Source organism: Polyodon spathula, chromosome 1, assembly GCF_017654505.1.
Source record: "Polyodon spathula isolate WHYD16114869_AA chromosome 1, ASM1765450v1, whole genome shotgun sequence".
NCBI lineage: Eukaryota > Metazoa > Chordata > Actinopteri > Acipenseriformes > Polyodontidae > Polyodon > Polyodon spathula.
The window spans coordinates 44,000,238-44,020,621 of NC_054534.1; the positions used below are offsets into that span (position 1 = coordinate 44,000,238).

Sequence of the window (20,384 nt, forward strand, 5' to 3'; positions counted from 1 at the left end):
TGTTTGATATTTTATTTTTAAACACTGAAACTCAGAATCAATTATTGTAAGGTGACACTGGTTTTATGCTGGGAAATATTTTTAAGAAAAATAAAAAACTGAAATATCTTGCTTGCATAAGTATTCAACCCCTGTGCTGTGGAAGCTCCCAGTTTGCACCGATGAAAGAAATTGCCCTAACAAGGACACAATTGCCTTACCATTGGCCTCCACCTGTGAACCATTAAAGTTGCTGTCACATTTTCTGGATAAAAACCACACTGTTGAAGGATCATTGGTAAGGCTGTGAATCTGAAGGAAAATGAAGACCAAAGAGCATTCTACAGAAGTTAGAGATAAAGTAATGCAAATGAATAGATTAGGGAAAGGGTACAAAATAATATCCAAGTGTATGGATATCCCAGTGAGCACAGTTGGATCAATAATTAGGAAGTGGAAGTTGCATCACACCACCCAGGCACTGCCAAGAAAAGGCAGTCTCTCAAAACTCAGCGCTCAAACAAGAAGGAGACTTGTGAGAGAAGCCACAGAGAGGCCAACAATCACTTTGAAGGAGCTACAGAGTTCAGTGGCTGGGAGTGGAGTAATGGTGACCCGGTCAACATTATCAAGAGCTCTGCATAACAATGGCATGTATGGGAGGGTGGCAAGAAAGAAGCCATTACTCAAAAAGTACCATCTGAAAGCACGTCTGGAGTTTGCCAGAAAGCATGAGAGTGACCCAGCTGCGATGTGGGAAAAGGTTTTGTGGTCAGATGAGACCAAGATAGAGGTTTTTGGCCAAAACTCAAAGCGCTGTGTGTGGCGCAAACCTAACACTGCCCATGCTTCAAGACACAGCATCCTTACAGTGAAGTATGGTAGTGGCAGCATCATGCTGTGGGGATGCTTCTCATCAGCAGGGACTGGGCATCTTGTTACAATTGAAGGAATAATGGATGGCGCAAAATACAGGAAAATACTGCAAGAGAATCTGCTTCAGTCTGCTAAAAAACTGAAGCTTGGGAGGAAATTCACCTTTCAGCAGGACAATGATCCCAAGCACAAGGCCAAAGCAACATAGGAGTGGCTCAAGAACAAAAAGGTGAATGTCCTACAGTAGCCCAGTCAAAGTATTGATCTCAATCCCATTGAGAATCTGTAGCACTATTTGAAAATTGCGGTCCACAAGCGTCGTCCAACCAACCTGAACAACCTGGAGCAAATCTGCTAAGAAGAATAGGCCAAAATCACTCCATCACTGTGTGCAAAGCTGGTACATACTTACCCCAAAAGACTTAAAGCTGTTATTGCAGCGAAAGGTGGCTCTACCAAATATTAATGTGTGGGGGTCGATACTTATGCAAACAAGATATTTCAGTTTTTTATTTTTCTTAAAAATATTTCCCAACATAAAACCAATGTCACCTTACAATAATTGATTCTGAGTTTAATTATTTTAAAATAAAATATTGAAAGGAACGAAATTTCTATGTACCATTTGTAATTCAGTAATATGAGAGAATTGGTCAGGGGTCTGAATACTTTTGCAAGGCACTGTGTGTATGTATATATATATATATATATATATATATATATATATATATATATATACACACACACACACACACACACACACACTGTGCAAAAGTTTTAGGCAGGTGTGAAAAAATGCTGTAAAGTAAGAATGCTTTCAAAAATAGACATGTTAATAGTTTAGATTTATCAATTAACAAAATGCAAAGAGAGTGAACAGAAGAAAAATCTACAACAAATCAATATTTGGTGTGACCACCCTTTGCCTTCAAAACAGCATCAATTCTTCTAGGTACACTTGCACACAGTTTTTGAAGGAACTCAGCAGGTAGGTTGGCCCAAACATCTTGGAGAACTAACCACAGTTCTTCTGTGGATTTAGGCATCCTCAGTTGCTTCTCTCTCTTCATGTAATCCCAGACAGATTCGATGATATTGAGATCAGGGCTCTGTGGGGGCCATACCATCACTTCCAGGACTCCTTGTTCTTCTTTATGCTGAAGATAGTTCTTAATGACTTTCGCTGTATGTTTGGCTCGTTGTCATGCTGCAGAATAAATTTGGGGCCAATCAGATGCCTCCCTGATGGTATTGCATGATGGATAAGTATCAGCCTGTACTTCTCAGCACTGAGGAGACCAGTAATTCTGACCAAATCCCCAACTCCATTTGCAGAAATGCAGCCCCAAACTTGCAAGGAACCTCCACCATGCTTCACTGTTGCCTGCAGACACTCATTCGTGTACCGCTCTCCAGCCCTTCGGCGAACAAACTGTCTTCTGCTACAGCCAAATATTTCAAATTTTGACTCATCAGTCCAGAGCACCTGCTGCCATTTTTCTGCACCCCAGTTCCTGTGTTTTTGTGCATAGTTGAGTCTCTTGGCCTTGTTTCCACGTCGGAGGTATGGCTTTTTGGCCACAAGTCTTCCATGAAGGCCACTTCTGACCAGGCTTCTCCGGACAGTAGATGGGTGTACCAGGGTCCCACTGTTTTCTGCCAATTCTGAGCTGATGGCATTGCTGGACATCTTCCGATTGTGAAGGAAAGTAAGCATGATGTGTCTTTCATCAGCTGCATTAAGTTTCCTTGGCCGACCACTGCGTCTACGGACCTTGCTGATGCAGTATAACTACCTTGTATCTTGTTGCTGTGCTCAGTCTTGCCATGGTGTATGACTTTTGACAGTAAACTGTCTTCAGCAACCTCACCTTGTTAACTGAATTTGGCCTTCTTCACCCAGTTTTATTCCTCCTACACAGCTATTTCTGTTTCAGTTAGTAATTGTGTTTCAGCCTACATATTGAATTGATGATCATTAGCACCTGTTTGGTATAATTGTTTAATCATACACCTGACAATATGCCTACAAAATCCCTGACTTTGTGCAAGTGTACCTAGAAGAATTGATGCTGTTTTGAAGGCAAAGGATGGTCACACCAAATATGGATTTGATTTAAATTTTTCTTCTGTTGACTCACTTTGCATTTAGTTAATTGATAAATATAATCTATTAACATGTTTGTTTTTGAAAACATTCTTACTTTACAGCATTTTTTTTTTTCACACCTGCCTGAAACTTTTGCACAGTACTGCAAACTGTAAGGCCATTTTTACCACTTTACACATCCCTTTTGACACCATGGTACAAATGTGTAGGGATAGATTATATATATATATATATATATCTAATATATATATATATATTGATAATATTATATATATATATATATTATTATAACTTTTTACTTTAAAGATACATTTCTATGTAACATTAAGTATTATATCTCTTAACCAGTCCCCAGGACTCTGAAAACGTTCCGTGACATATATGCCATACGTATCAATATATATATATATATATATATATATATATATATATATATATATATATATATATTAATTGTACTGTAGAAGAAGCTGCCAAATTCAGCTAACAAGGTGAGGTTGCTGAAGACAGTTTACTGTCAAAAGTCATACACCATGGCAAGACTGAGCACAACAACATTAGGACCTAATAACCTACAGCAGAAACAGCAATTCAGTTATGTTGCTTGATAAATAGCAATGGATTGTTTGACTGTTAATCAATGTGAATAGATGTAAATGATTGATCAATCAATAAATACCTCAAAAGGTTCACCAGCAAAAACATCAAAAGGCCCATCTGGGATTGAAGGATTTACAAGCACTGCATCAAAGTCCTTGCCCACTTCAAAGTTTCCAATGGTGTCTTCCAAAGCCAATGCTGTTAAAACACATATTCTGTATTTAATGCATTAATTTCAGCAAAATGTGTTCTTAATCAAGGATACACATTAATCCCTATTATGAGTTATAGGAAAGGTCATTAAAAGGTTACATTTGATTATTTTATTTTTTATGCAAGGCTTGGTTTAGCAATATTTTTTACTTCGAAAAATTAACTGTTTCACCTTCTAGAATACTGTACATTCTTTTGGGGGAGGTCAACTAAAAATGTTAACCACTGTGGCATACTCAGCAATAAAGCATTGATAATAACTTGCTAATCCCAGTAGCGACCTCAATCTTGGTTTTGGGTATCGCTGTGTCTACCAAATCCGTTTTCACCAAAGATTTAGGTGACAATGGATTTCACCCTTCCATTCTCCATAAAAAAATCCCAAATATTGAGTCTCTGATTTGGCAAACACACATTTTCGCAAGTTAGCGGTCGACCAGGCTACCCTTAGAGACTGAAGGACGGCTGTAACCCTAGCCAAATACTCTTGCCAGGTGGAGCTGTAAATCACCAACCACATCATCAATATACGCTGCTGCATAGTCATGATGTGGGTGTAAAACCTAGTCCGTCAGTCTCTGAAAGGCAGCGGGTGCATCATGTAGCCCAAATGGCATGGTTTTGAAGTGAAACAGTCTTTCTGGTGTTGAAAATGCAGTTTTCTCTCTAGAGCTGCAGTTAAGGGGTTCTGAGATAAACTTTGCCTTTCCCAGTCTAACTAGAAGTTCGTTGACCCGAGGCATAGGGTGCGCATTGAACTTGGCAATAACGTTTACTTTCCGGAAGTCTACACAGAAGCGATTGGTGCCTTCTTTCTTGGACAATATGACAGTTGGACTGCACAGGCTCAATCATCCCAAGTTCAAGCATGTCCCATACCTCTTTGTGAACGCCACTTCGTCGACTTTCTGGGATCTGGTTATTTAAAATGATCACTAAACTATGAGATTTTAATTATATTATCACTTGCACGCTATGTTTGTTGTATGGTACAAGGCAATAAAGGCCTGCACAGTTTAACAAGCCTCCAACCAATGAAAACACGTACAAGTTGGAAATGGTTCTTTATTGGCTGATCTCTACAGATCAACAAAAATTATGTGGGAGGGAGCATGGAGCATGATGGAGGGAGTTTCAGAGGAGGGCGCACATGACGACTCCTTTTTGCCTGATGTACAAAGACGTCCTAATATGGACACCATATCAATGGAACTTTCACTGACTGCACCTGACTCTTCATTGCTGGTAGATTCTGTGCTTGCTTAAATGACCTAAGAAATCATTGATTTTGCTACTTTTCCGTTCATGTCATAACTTTCATTTGCTTGAAATGTAATTGTGAGGCGAGAGTGTATTAAATGGAATGTCCAGACAGTAATTTATGTGTACAGAAATAAAATAATTTATTTTTATTATCTATACACAACAAAATAATTAAATAACAAAAGAAAACAAAATGGTGTGAGGGAAGGAGTGCAGGGGTGAAATCCAAAACAGACCGTGATAACACGTCTTTAATCATCTTCGTGGCGAACCATACATAAACAAAAAAAGACAAAAGAAATGTTAGTGTTTTTTTTAAAAAATCCCGCCGCACCAACCTAGTCTCTCTCTCCACCCGTTACTCCTCCTATTTGACTTTCGGCCCAACCCCGAACACAGTAGTACGTTCCCTTTAGTATGTAATGTTCCGCCTCTGTAGTCAGTGGAACACCAATCCCCAACTGACAAGTGTCCTTATCCTTGACTTGACTCCAGTGGCTGGAATTTACATACTCGTACTTCCGCCCCTCACCAAGGTGCCGCCCCTCAAAAGATGACCTTTGCCATGGTCACGAGATCTTGGTAAGGGAAGTCCCGAGTTGGTTTGATGCCATCTACTGTCGGGAGGCTGAATCACAGACCGAAATCCCTTTGACTCATCACAGTAATGTTTAACATTAAAATGAACTACATGGAAGTAAATTTATAAAAAAGTAAATTATGTAATTTAATATAAAATGTGATTAATACAACTTAATTTAATATAAAATCTCATAAAACTAACCAAAAATATTTAACTTAAACCTCTACTGCTGATGAAGTACATAAAAGAAAAACTTAACAACTTGAAATACATAATTATTTTTCAGCTGGAGGATTTAATGATCAACAGTTTTGGTTGCTTCCTCTCTACTTCTGCCCTTTTATTTGGTGCTTTGCGCTTCCAAGCACCTGACGGGCATAAGTGACCACTCATTGTACACCTTTCTAGCCAAATACCAGAGAGCAGACAGACAGAGAATAAAGACATATGAGACACATTATAATAATCATGCACTTCTCAAAACATTATAATTTGCAATGCATTTGAATCAACAGTTGATCCACTAAATGTAACAGACATTTGAAAGTTAAAGAACTCCATACAGATTCAGGGACTCTTTCCTAAAGGGACCTCTATTGCAATAACTATTTGATTCATCTTACCAATTTTTCAGAAAGTTTTATGAACTTAATAACTATTTGTGTTAAATAAGATGTTGCATTGTATACAATGTTTTAAAGTCACTGCTGCAATATTTTGGACAGTTAGTATTATTGATCTAATATAATCGCAGTCTCCAATCTCTAAGCTAAACACTTACTGCCAAGTTCGCAAAACACATCATAAACACCTGAACAGAATTATTAGTGAAACGTACCTTTCTTTTCAGCTTTTTTAATACAAAGTACTGTTACCTGCTACCATTAATTTTGAACTGCAACAAATGCAAATTATTGTGACAACTTGAGAGAAGCTGAACAATTTAAAAAACATAGTAGCACTGTTGCTTTTGACAAAAAAAAAAAGAGAATGTTTCATTCAACAATGTTATAGGTCAGGCTAGTCGCTGCACTTTTGATGTCCCGAAGCAGGAATACTTTCTTTTAAGCCTTTCAACTTCTCACAGAAACTGGCGTTTTGGACCTTGCCCCCACACACACAAATGAAGGTGGTTGAAGTCACGACACCTACTCCAAAAAACCTGCGACTCTCAACCAAATCAAACCCAATTCTGCTTATTATAAAAATAATCTAAAATATTCACTAAAAACTACATCTCCCAGAATAACATGTCGTCAGTTAGTTTTATTCAACGGTTGCTCTAACGGTTAGCCTCTGTGCTCACTGAACTGTTGTTAAAGTCAATAGGTGGAGCTCAACTAATGAAAGGTTACGGACGTAACCCTGGTTCCCTGAAAGAGAAGATGACCGCCAAAATGATACTTTTGGGATATGTATGCTTGGCATCAAAGCTGCCGCTAGGCCCCTCAGTGGAGTGATTTCCTCGGTCCATCTGTCATCACCACTTAATGGTAATCACACTCATCCTTACACCTTCACTCAAGTGAGGGGCTTGCCTCCACCAGCTTAATGTTTTCCAGCATAAGCGAGACACTGTCAGCCAATGGTGTCTGTTGTGCTTAGGGTGTAGCCAAAAGGTACTGAGCCACACTTGAAGCGGGCACATAGGAAGTAACCCCAGTTGGATGGCTGATGACGCTGCAGCCATCAGACCCAGTAACTTTTGGCACAACGCGAATTGTACTATGGACCCTTGATCAACAGGGACAGACAAGTGCGAATGGCAGCTACTCTATCGTCTGACAGGTAGGCTTGCATCATAAGGGAATCCAGCCGGAGACCTGAGTAGATTGTACTTTGCACCGGTATTAACTGGCATTTTGCATCGTGTTTGGTGAGACCCGGCCTCAACAGATGTTCCGTCACAATCGCTGTGTGGACCACTGCTCCTTCCTGGGATGGTAAGAAATCAACCAGTCATCCAAGTAAACAAAATTGTATCATGGTCCTCATCAGCAATGCTGACATCCGGTTCTGTAACATCTGGGGCAACCACCAAGGCAGGCGGGGTCAGATCCGTGGCCGGCGTTTTTGGCTGAGCTGGGGCCAGGGTAAGGGCTTGAACCTGCTGCCTGGCCAGGGGCACACAATGCAGCGTATGGTTCAGCCATGCTTGCAGGAGACATTGTGCACATAAGAACATAAGAAAGGTTACAAACGAGAGGAGGCCATTCGGGCCATCTTGCTCGTTTGGTTGTCAGTAGTTTATTGATCCCAGACTCTCATCAAGCAGCTTCTTAAAGGATCCCAGGGTGTCGGCTTCAACAACATTACTGGAGAGTTGATTCCAGACCCTCACGATTCTCTGTGTAAAAAAGTGCCTCCTATTTTCTGTTCTGATTGCCTCTTTGTCTATTCTCCATTTATGACCCCTGGTCCTTGTTTCTTTTTTCTGGTTGAAAAAGTCCCTTGGGTCGACATTGTCAGTACCTTTTAAAATTTTGAATGCTTGAATTAGGTCGCCGCGTAGTCTTCTTTGTTCAAGACTGAATAGATTCAGTTCTTTTAGCCTGTCTGCATATGACATGCCTTTTAAACCCAGAATAATTCAGGTCGCTCTTCTTTGCTCTCTTTCTAGAGCAGCAATATCCTTTTCGTAGCGAGGTGACCAGAACTGAACACAATATTCAAGATGAGGTTATACTTACTAATGCATTGTACAGTTTTAACATTACTTCCCTTGATTTAAATTCAACACTTTTCACAACGTATCCGAGCACCTTGTTGGCCTTTTTTTATAGCTTCCCCACATTGCCTAGATGAAGACATTTCTGAGTCAACAAAAACTCCTAGGTCTTTTTCATAGAGTCTTTCTTTAATTTTAGTATCTCCCATATGATATTTATAAAGCACATTTTTATTTCCAGCATGCAGTACCTTACACTTTTCTCTATTAAATGCTATTTGCCATGTGTCTGCCCAGTTCTGAATCTTGTCTAGATCATTTTGAATGACGTTTGCTGCTGAAAAAGTGTTTGCCACTCCTCCTATTTTTGTGTTGTCTGCGAATTTAACAAGTTTGCTTACTATACCAGAATCTACGTCATTAATGTAGATTAGGAATAGCAGAGGACCTAATACTGATCCCTGTGGTACTCCACTGGTTACCACACTCCATTCTGAGGTTTCTCCTCTAATCAGTACTTTCTGTTTTTACATGATAACCACTCCCTAATCCATGTACATGAGTTTCCTTGAATCCCTACTGAGTTCAGTTTGAGAATTAATCTTTTATGCAGGACTGTCAAAAGCTTTCTGGAAATCTAAATAAACCATGTCATATGCTTTGCAATTATCCATTATCGATGTTGCATCCTCAAAAAAATCAAGCAGGTTAGTTAGACATGATCTCCTTTTCCTAAAACCATGTTGACTGTCTCCCAGGATACTGTTACCATATAGGTAATTTTCCATTTTGGATCTTATTATAGTTTCCATAAGTTTTCATATAATAGAAGTCAGGCTTATTGGTCTGTAGTTACCTGGTATGGGGCATGACATATAAACATGGAATTTAGCCATGCTTGATGTCTGCACAGCCCCAAGGGTGTTGTTAAAATACCGGAGGGTGTAGAGTAGACCTGTGTAGTGGGGCACTCAGGCACCAAGGGTGCAGAAGCACCGAGGACACTGAGGCCCAGATTTATAAAAGGATTGCACATGTTTTACATTCGTAAAACGGACGCTGAGGGTCCTGAATTCTTGGATGGGATTTATAAAACACACGCAATGGCATAAATATTTAATATGTGATTTGCAGGGCCAATGTCTATGTGTCAATGGCTATGTGCTTTAGCCCTTTATGCATATGCAATTCTGTATATGCATATGTAAATCTGGGGCGTTTCTGAACAAAACCGTTAAAATTGGGAGGGGATTCTGCAAATGAGGTTGGATTAAATATTGATTTTAAGAAGGCATTAATTTGCTGCAGTCAAACCGTAGGCTATTTAAAAGGCAAGGTGATGTGGGAGACGTGTCTGCAGCAAAAAGAAGACATCGTTTTCAAGTACAAAAACATTTGATAACATTTTGCAAAGAGCTCATTTTTTAACCCTTCTGATCAAGTCAATTTGTAAATTATGTTTTACAATACCGGTCTGGTATTGTTTTGCAAACTCCAATTTTTAAAACATGTTTCATAGCTTACATGACAAAACAAAAAGTCTGCAAATAGGGAATATATAATCTATGTAAAAAAAAAAGGTTCTTAGAAGCACCTAAAAGGGTGTCCCCACAGTGGCAATTAAAAGAATGGCGGAGGAGATTAAGAAAAGATGATATTCCGAGGTGCATGAAAAAAAAAAGAGGATACAATGAGGATCCTCCACTATTTTTTCTGGTCCAGGCAGTATTGTTAATTTTCGAGTTGGAAAGAAGGTGGTAAAGAAAAAAAAAAGGACAGAGGGCAGATGACGCAGTTAGTTTATAGCTAGAGGAAGTACAGTTTTTCAACCATATATAATATACACAGAGTAAGAAATACAGACAAACATATGAAATAGGAGAGTTGTAACTGCACTACACTAAGAAGGTATAAGTTGTAGTTAAACTGAAGACTGTTTGTACGCAGCTGTATTGTTGCTGAACATATTGCTGTACAACAATGAAAGGATTATCCATCTGTTTGACTGCCATGGATGTAAATAAATAAAACTTATTGTTTCTGAAGTTTGAAAAGTCTATATCCCTGGAATTACTCTACACAAAATAAGAAAATGAACAAATATACGAAGCACAATAACTAGATGATGTGTCTTAATGTATAAGCAACCTACTACAAACTCTGAAATGGTTCATTTGTCCTGGTGATGTATTACGAGCTTGTAACAAATCTTCATGTGTTACAAGTACTGCTTATACAAAAATCTCCAATTCCATACTGATAAATTTTAGTTTTCACTTCTGAGCATCCTCATCACCATGGCTAGTAACAGGCTGAGATATTTGTGTGCCATTCATTTTCTTTTGGAATGTGTAGCCTACACACACAGGATAGACCCAAACCTGCTATTTACTGTAAGAGGTGTGTAATTCTCCATTGATAATTGCGGGGAGAGGTATTTAAATTGGTTGATTGCGGAATCACCTTCTTTACCTAATTAGTCTTATAAAATAGGTCGTAATTTGGCGATGAGTGAGGCAGTACTGAACACGCACAGTATGTGGCTTTGCGGTCAGTTTTTTCCTTTTATAACTTTGGGCCTGAGTGAGGTAGAATACAGTACTGGTGCGCCGAAGAATCGGGGCACCGAGTGCAGGTGTTATTGACATGCTGTGGTGCTAAGCACTGAGGGCACCGAAGCACCGAGGTCTTGACCACTTGAAATCAACACAACCCGGGGTAGTGCATATCATATATTGGGGTGGACACGAGTGGCTGTGGTAGGCAATCAGGAGAGCAGTACAGGGGAACGCATAGTGTTGCATGGCGATAACCTGGCACTGGACCACATGCAGTCACACAACAGGGCAGAGCGAAGTTTATGTCGGAGTAGAGCACAGGCTCAAGGAGTTGTGGTGTGTTAGACAAAAAGTATTTATTTATTTATTTTACTGCAAAAGGCAAGAGGAAAAAATAGAGGCTTACACACGCAGCAATTCAGCTATGGGAGAAATACATTCACCATGCCAGGTGGGTGACCAAGCTTGCCGAGTACAGGGGGCTGAAACAAGCCGGCTGACTCAACTCAACAGTGGGTCCCGGTGGAGGAATCACGCTTGTATTATTCTTTATTTATTTATTTAAATTGCATGGCAATAAAGAAAAAAATACATTCACACCACATCAAGCTGTGAGGGTAAAAATATAGTCACCATGGCAACACTGGTAACTGATTTTGTTTGGTTTGTTTTTATCAGCCTGGTAAGTAGACGGGCTGAAACAATCCAGCGGATTCACCTCAACAGGGGGGCACAGCAGAGCTGGGTCCCGGTGGAAGAATCACACCGTTATTATTTTTATTTTTATTTTTATTTTTTAAAACTGCAAGGCAGTAAAAGAAAACACATACACGCACACAATAGCAAAGCAGTGAGGGTAAATAGAACAGTCACGACGCCGGGTGAACTGAATTTCTAAGTGCACTGAGAGGACTGGCCAAGACAATCCAGCAGAGTCAATTGATTCCAGGGAAATGGCAAGCCGTCTTCCAGTAATAAAATTGCAGGGGAACTCCAGAAAACTCGAGAGAGATTTTAAACAGGCTAGCTCCCAGCAACTGGACAAGGGTGTCTAGCCTGGACTGCGTGCCGTCACACAAAGGGGACAGCACAAAGCCTACTGCGGAGTGGAGCACTGTCTACAGGCAGAGGGTATCAAGGTGCCGGGGTATTGGCAAGGGTGCCTAGTCTGGATCACATGCAGTCACATGACCGGGGCAGCGCGTAGCTTGCAATGATGTGGGGCAATGCCCACAGATAGGCAGCAGTGAGGGCACCGATGCAGTGTGTTTAAGCATTGAAGGATAGGCACCAAGGCTCTGAGGCTTCAGGAGCATCAAAAGAGGATGCCAAATCACCGAGGCAATGGAGCACCGTGGGGCACGAAGGCCACCGATGCAGGGGAGCACTTGAGCAGCTAGGCTGTAGGTCACCGAGGACTTAAGGGTACCAAGGGCAACGAGGCAGAGACATTGGGGTGCCGAAGCACTGAGCACCAAGTACTGAGGGCTTCAAGCACCGAGAGTACTGAGCTGTGTGTCTAGTCTGTGGCTTATGCAAATCACACAACCAGAACAGTGCGTAGCATGCAAAGTTGTGGTGCCTACAGACAGTGCAGTGCATGCAGTCACACAGCCGGTGCACTGATGTTTGATAGTGATTTTTATTTTTTATTTTTTAAACTACAAGGCAGTAGCACGCAGACACTCAACAGCAAGCTGGAGTGTAAGGGTCTTCTTTTTTCTGTAAGCAGTAATGAAAAAACAATAGTAACAAATAAACAACCTGTCGGGGCTCTAGGCCGCACACAGTGAGTGGGAGTGCCGAGGTCTCCCACAGTCTTCCAGTCCACAGCGGTGCGCAGCCAAGCTGGGTCTCGCTGGAGGATAACATTCTCCTTTCTCAATTTTACTTTCAAAACAGCTAACAGGAAAAGATAGAAACACATGCAGCAAGCTGCAAGGTTGCAACAGACTTCAAATAGCCAAGCAATGTAGGCCGTTAAATTGTCAACCTACCAAATTCCATTAATTTAGGAACTTTTCAGCCTTTAAATTAAGTATTCAAATTATACAGTAAAGAAGTTAAGTTGATGCTATTTTTATGATCTTATTTAATACAATGAAAATATTCATATTCATTCATATTTAAAAAAAAAAAAAAAAAACACAATGCGTGCACACACACACTAGACTATGAATTCCGAGCTTTGTTTATTTTTTCAACAGATACCAGTACTGCAGTATAAGAACTATATTATTATATAGTGTTTTTTATGTAAAACATCTCAGAGCCCTTCACATAACTAAATATTGTACATAAATACGTAAAAAAAAACTAAAATAAATTACATTTGAGCAATTCTAGTACTATCGCCATATTTAATGTCACCAAACTGTTTTAATCCAACCACCGGTGGATGTACTTCCAGTTCACCGATAAATCTGCAGCAATGAATAAAACAACGCGCCCTTACTAAGCAATAGTACATGAGAAAACTCCACCTAACAAACCTTTATCCAGTCTATGATTTGCCTTGTTATCTTACAGACAATCAGAGTAAGAATTAACATTTGAAAGCTAGGCTGCGTTGTTTTATTTATCAGTGCACTGAATCGCTGAATTGGATTTGACATCACTTGGTGCTCATCGGTGTGGGGGACTTAACAACAGTTTGGTGAAGCAACATGGCTGATATTGCTGCCTCTGCTGCTTGCAATGCTGTAGTTGACTTGTATGAGGATGATCCCATGCTATTAGACTATAGGGAAGGTGATGATGGAGTTGATATGCCAAATGACAAAGTATATTGAAATTAAATTGTGCAAGAAATCGAAAGGCCTAATCATTTTTACAGCAGACAGGAGGAAAGAGACCCCATTGGGGCTGGCAAGGGTTAGCTACCCTAGTCGGCAGTATCCAGCTCTATGTTTTCAAAGGTAAACAGGATGCTGGAGCCACCCACCCAAGGCTTTTAAGAATTTAAAGAGAAAAACACCCCTAGAGTCTTAAGATGACTCAATGTTGGACAACACGATTAACGACTTAGGAACAGAAACGGATATGAGAATGGAGAGTACTTCACAAAAGACTAGTTCAAGATCTGTAGTTAGCAAAGACTTGGAACTCCAGGTTTGTGTCTGTGGCTGGAGCAAGGAGACAACAGTCAGGGGGTTGAAGATTCCTCAAGGGAGAATGAAATGCTTGAGGGAGAAGGGACAACAGCCTCGAATTGATCAGTACATCTTACGAAGTCAGTCAAATGAAATTCAGTGACAGGAAGCAAAACACAGTTCGCAGGATGTAAGAAAGAAAAGAACCTCAACGGGCACAAGCCTGGAGTTAAATGGCCAAGAGCTTGTGAGAAAACTGTGTGGAACACAGTAAACACATATTTTTGTTTTGCATTGGAAAGGTTAAGTGGAACAGTTGAAAAGAAGCTGGATAAATTTGGGTACATCATCTATGCTTATGGAAGTGAGAGATTTGGAGTTGAAAAAAAGAAAGAAAAAGTACAAACTATTCCTGGAAAGTCTAGATGGCAGCAGGAGATTGAATGCTTAGTTAGAGAAAGGAGGCAGCTGAGGAAGCAATAGAGCAGAGCAGAAGAAAGTGAGGAGGGACTCAGAACTGAACACCTAGAAACACTACAAAAAGGAGTGTGCGAGAACTAACTTTTATAAAGATCTACTGCTATTCAAAAGCAATGGCTTCATCATCTCCAGGGCCTAATGGAGTTTCGTACAGAGTCTACAAGAGTGCTCCTGGAGTTCTACTAATCTTGTGGAAATTGATGAAAGTGGCATGGGGGAAAAACAGGTTGTACCAAAAGCATGGCGCCGAGCAGGTGGAGTCTTTATATCAAAAGAAAGATTGTACAAGCATCAGTCTGTTTTCCCCTATTTCCCTATTAAACGTAGAAGGTAAGATTTTCTTAAGTACTATTGCTCAGAGATTGTCAACTCACCTATTAAAGAACTGCTTCATTCATTCTGGCAATAAATTCAATCAGCAAAAAAGGAGAGGAAGGGAGCTCCATGTGACATTCCTGGATTTGGCTAATGCATATGGTTCAGTGCCACATGAACTTCTTTGGGCAGCATTCAATTTTTTCAGTGTACCGATAACAACAACAAATTTAGTGAAAGCCTAATTTGGAGATTTACAATTTTGTTTTTCAACTTCAGAATTCACCACTACATGGCAATGCCTAGAGGTTGGAATAAATGAGAAGTCAGCGAAAATATTTAAGAGATGGTACAACAGAGATATAAAGGACACAGTTTGTGTGGGAGAAGTTAGACAACAAACAGTGGAAGGATTGAAGAGCATAGACAGCAGAGTTTTACAGGGCAAACTGAAAGTGCTTTCAGTTTGGTCTACTGCCAAGGCTGCTGTGGCCACTGACTGTGTACAAGGTTTCTTTGACAACAGTTGAGAAGCTGGAAGCTTAATCAGTTCATACGTCAGGAAATCGTTGGAGCCGTTGTGTGTTAATGAGCTGGGGAGGCAAAATAAGCTGATACCTGGAGCCAGCATTGGACTTCAGCCATCAACACCAGGCAGAAGGATAATTACTTCCTCAGATGGAAAGAAATTAAAATGGATGGAAATGCTATATATTAGTTGGTGCTTATCTAGACGAGAGCCGAGTTCAAATCAGCATGAAGTTTTAACATCTACTCATGTAATGGAAATCATTTTATACTGTTTTTAATTGTTTGTAAAAATGCCTGTGAAATGTTATGTGTTATTAATAAATGCTTGCAAAAATAGCATTAATGTGTTACTTTTTTGGTACCACTCATCCTTAACCCTTATACTGGCTCATCAATTGACAGACCACTGCTCTCTAACTGACCTGGCTCACTTGATGTGCTGCTCTTTCTGCAGCTGCTTGTGCAAAATATCTATGTGAAGTAAATCATTGTTAATGTGTAAATCTAGTTTCTTTAAAAAAAAAAAGTGTCATTTTTTCTACATTTCCGCGACCGACTTATACCCAGCACCAGGGGCAACAGCGTTGGAGACACAGAGCTGCTGCTTCACAGACCATTGTGTGCACTGTCCTGGTGGCTGCTCCACCTGGGCCAAGCAGGCAGTAACCCCGCAACCGACCCTCGGCAGCAATGGGCAGTACCTGGCAGAGATCCCAGCAGCAAGAAGTAAACAGTCTGTTTTGTAATGGATGCATAAATTTAAAACTGTAAATAAATATAAAGTTATGGTCACATGCTGTAGTATTTTTATTATGTTAAAGATAGGACTGTTAAATGCTTATTCTCATAGTTTTTCTATCTCTGCACAGTTATTTTTTTTAATTATTATTATTAATTTAATTATTATTATAAATATTACAATTACTATTAAAATAAAACATGACATAGACTACCTCGAATGTTACTCGCTCCATCCGAAAATGAGCTTAAATGCAACATCAGTCTAGTAGGCTATATCACAACATTCTCATCGTAATTTTCTAACCTCAACAGACTATTTGAGTTCTCTGATGTCACAGCCACTAACACTGCAATATTCGTTGCTGAATATACTGTCATGTAGGCATGATGCTGTCTATCTTCCAGAAACTCCTGCAAAACTAACCTCAAAGCAACTTTGTCAACCATTTTTAAAACATTCGCTAACATGCCATTCTCTTTCAATCTCGAAATGTCAACCATTACGAGTTGGGAAATGACCTTCATGTCACATGACCTGAGCACATATTTTAAAAGCTGCCCAATAGGCACGGTGTGGCCACGTGTCTGGTACCCCATGCCCTATGCATTACCTGGTGCATAGCTCCGGTACACTCAGCACCCCTGTGCATTCTACTACTGTACATAGCACCCTCGGTACCCCGTGCACATACCTGGATTAACCCTGTGCACAGCTCCTCCGTGCATAGCCCCAGTACACATAGCACTCCCGTGCATCCCTGTGCACTTCCACAGTATCCCGTGCCCGGTACACCTCGGTACTTAGCACCCCCATGCATAGCACCAGTGTCTTACCCTGTGCTCGGTACAGCAATGTCTTTTCACGATTGTGTGAGATGTGGGGCCAGCCTCCCCCCAGAGGATGGCCATAATTTCTGTGTCCAATGCCTGGGTGCCGATCATGCCCGGCGAGCGCTGGCAGAACCCATCTTTTGTGCTGTGTGCACCAGATTTTAAAAGCGGTCCAGGGCTAAGAGGGCAGACCGTGCTGAAGATCATTTCACCTCCTCTAGCTAGCCGTGGATTTTGCTGACACTCTCGAGGAGCCCCTCGCATGAACCATCTGCAAACCGCAGTGCTCAGTCTGTGTCTCGTTCTACGGAACACAAGACCAAGAAAGCTAAGAAGTGCAGTCACTCACCCAATGAAGATGTGTCAGCCTTACGGGCACAAATGATGCAGCTAGCAAGCACTGTTGCAAATCTCCTGCAGTCTCAGTTGATTGAGGAGGAGAAGGACGATGTTTTGTCCCTGGTCGCCTCTATGGAAGAAGGCAAATTCGAAGGGGGAAAGGAGGACCCCTCCTGTTTAGAGGGCTCCCCGTCTGAGACATATATGGCTCCTAGCGGTTCACTGGTGGACCAGCTAGCAGCCCTTGTGAGCAGAGCTACTGCCTGGGTAATGATCCCTTGGACTCGTGAGACCCAGGTCCGCCGATTGGTTTGGAAGCTGGGGCTCCAGCATTTCCCACCTGTTGATTCTGCTGTGGCTGCCTTAGTGCAGACACTGGCTATTTCAATGCTCTCCCGTGAATTCTCCTGCCCAAATAAACAGTGTAGGGTCACGGAGCCGCACTTAAAAAGGTCATACTGCGTGGGGGAACTGGCAGCAAGACTAGCAAACATCACGGGTCTGCTGACTGTGTACCAATCGCAGCTGTTGCTCAGCCTTCTCCTCATATTAATGAGCTGAAGCTGGTGAATGACCAGCTGCTCCGTATAGCTCGGCACAGTGGTCAAGCTATCGGAGGTAACCTGGGAGCCCTTGTGTTAGCGTGACGCCAGGGTCCTGGACGCGGACAAAGCATCCCTGCTCAATGTGCCAATCTACACCTTCTGGCCAGCCGTGGAAGAGATGCTGCAACGGTCTCACCGCGTGAGGGAGTCAAAGCAGCTCAGAGCTGCTTCCATGACCCACTCATACCCAGCACCAGGGACAACAGCAATGGACACCCAGAGCTGGTGCTCCACAGACCATTGTGCACACTGTCCTGGTGGCTACTCCACCTGGGCCAAGCAGACAGTACCCCCGCAACCAACCCTCAGCAATAGCGTTCAGTGCCCGGCAGAGACCCCAGCAGTGCCCTCACCAGAGGCAGCGCCAGCCGAACACAGTCCGGCAGGCTCAGCAGAAGCAGCAGCAACCCTGATGTGCTCCGGGCCCTGGCCCTACACCCATTCAGCCAGCACCACCTTCTAACATGGAGGCAATACACCACTGACATGTGGGTGCTTGCAACTGTCCACACCGGGCTACTCAATCTAGTTTCGAGCCAGACCTCCTCCCTTCCAAGGGCTCATGAAGGACCCCACACAGGCTTCTGTTCTCACGCAAGAATTGAACGCTTTACTCACAAAGCATGCAATTCACCTTGTAGAACCCCCCATGTCAACAGGAGGGTATTTTCTGGTACCAAAGCAGGACGGCAGACTCAGTTCCATTTTGAATCTCATAGGCCTAAACTTATTCCTGAAGGAGATGGAAGTAAATGCTAACTACCCGTCACATTCTCCAGTCTGTCAGGCCGAGCGACTGGTTTGCGACCGTGGACGTCCTCGCCACAGAAAGTACCTCTGCTTTGCCTTTCAGGGCATGTACAAGTTCTGTGTTCTGCCATTCGGTCTGTCTCTTGCTCCCAGGACTTTCTCAAAGTGCATGGAGGCAGTTCTGGCACCCCTGTAGCTGCAGGGGGTCAGGGTCCTCAATTACTTAGATGACTGGCTCATCTGTGGCCATTCGGGGAAGCAAGCCGTGTCTCACACGGCTTTAGTGACGGAGCATCTTACCCGGCTCGGGCTCACACTCAATCTGGAGAAGAGCTCCCTGCTGCTGGCGCAAGTGATGGTTTTCCTGGGGACCTGGCTAGATTCCTGCTCCATGCTCGCTTCCCTGTCGGCCGACAGGGTAAGCACATTGCAAGCCTGTCTGTCCCTTTTCCATCTCAGACAGTCACTGCAGCTGGTGCTGTGCCAACGGTTGCTAGGTCTGTTGGCCGCAGCCTCCTCTGTCCTCCCTCTCAGTCTCCTCCATATGCGCCCCTTGCAGGCATGGCTCCTTCACCCAGCTCGAGACAGACAATGCCGGCTGGCAGTGTCTCAGTCAAACTGGTGGAAGAATCCTTGCCACCTCAGCGAGGGAGTAGCTATGGATGTAATATACGGAAGAGAGGTGCTGACCACGGACACTTCCAGCCTCGGTTGGGGGGCAATTTGGAATGGCAGGGGGCTGTCCACCCACATCAATGCTCTGAAATTGAGCGCAGTGCATCTAGCTCTGCTTCATTTTCAATCAGTGCTGCAGGGCAGGCATGTACTACTGAGCACGGACAATATCACTGTCATGGCATATGCCCAGTTGCTTACCTGGGCACAACAGCTTTTTCTGTCCCTCAGGGCAGTCCACATGCCGGGGGTTTCGAACCAGGCAGCAGACCTGCTGTCAAGGGGGGTTCATCAACACAGTGAGTGGCACCTGCATCCCCAAGTGGTAGTCATGATTTGGCACAAGTTCGGCAGCGCGACAGCCGACCTCTTTGCCTCAGAGGAGTCCACACATTTCCCCCTGTGGTTCTCGAAGCAGGGACCCTCTGGCCTCAGGGCTTGCTGTATGCATTACCCCCGCTAGAGCTGATCCCATCCTTCTTGGAGAAAGTACAGAACGAGGGCACTAGGGTCCTCCTCGTTGCGTCGTACTGGCCCAGGAGGATATGGTTTACCGCTCTGAGCCAGCTCATTCATGGACAGTCGTGGCGGATCCCACTGCACAGGGACCTTCTCAGTCAGGCTCAGAGCTGTCTGTGGCACCCGGACCCCGGGTCAGTCCAGCTGTGGGTCTGGCCCCTGAACAGGAGCATCTGAGTGCCCTCGGACTCTCAGACGCCGTTATAGCCACAGTACAGAATGCTAGAGCCTTTTCAATGAGGTCTCAGTATTCTTATAGGATTTTCCAAGAGTGGTGCTTGGAGAGAGACCATGACCCCACCTCCTGCCCTGTGTCGGTTATTTTACAGTTTCTGCAGGACCTCCTAGAGGAGGGTAAATCCCCCTCTACGCTGAAGGTGTACCTGGCTGTTATATCTGTGTGCCATGTCAAAATTGTCTCTGTGTCTCCCGGAGCTCATTTTTTGGCAGTGCAGTTTTTAAAAGGGGCTAATCAGCTCCACCCTTCCCTTAGACCAATGGTTCCTTACATGTGTCTGGACTTAGTTCTAGAGGCTCTTACGAAGGCTCCCTTCGAGCCTTTGCGTTAGTGGATCCTAAATACTTGTCTTTTAAGACAGCCTTTCTTCTGGCTGTCACATCAGCCAAATGTGTCAGTGAGTTACAGGTCCATTCCA

At 42.7% G+C, this 20,384-nt stretch overlaps 1 protein-coding gene across 2 annotated transcripts in view; it reads right to left on the reverse strand.

Moving 5' to 3' along the window:
* Positions 1–20,384, reverse strand: part of LOC121319097 (guanine deaminase-like) — a 73,268-nt gene that overhangs the window by 1,494 nt on the left and 51,390 nt on the right. Inside the window, exon 12 of one of the 2 annotated variants that reach the window (XM_041256293.1) lies at positions 3,645–3,763. In XM_041256293.1, the coding sequence (XP_041112227.1) occupies positions 3,645–3,763 (119 nt within the window). Of the gene's footprint in view, positions 1–3,644; positions 3,764–5,259; positions 5,301–20,384 lie in introns of those variants that run through there. The other variant, XM_041256296.1, reaches the window with a different exon arrangement.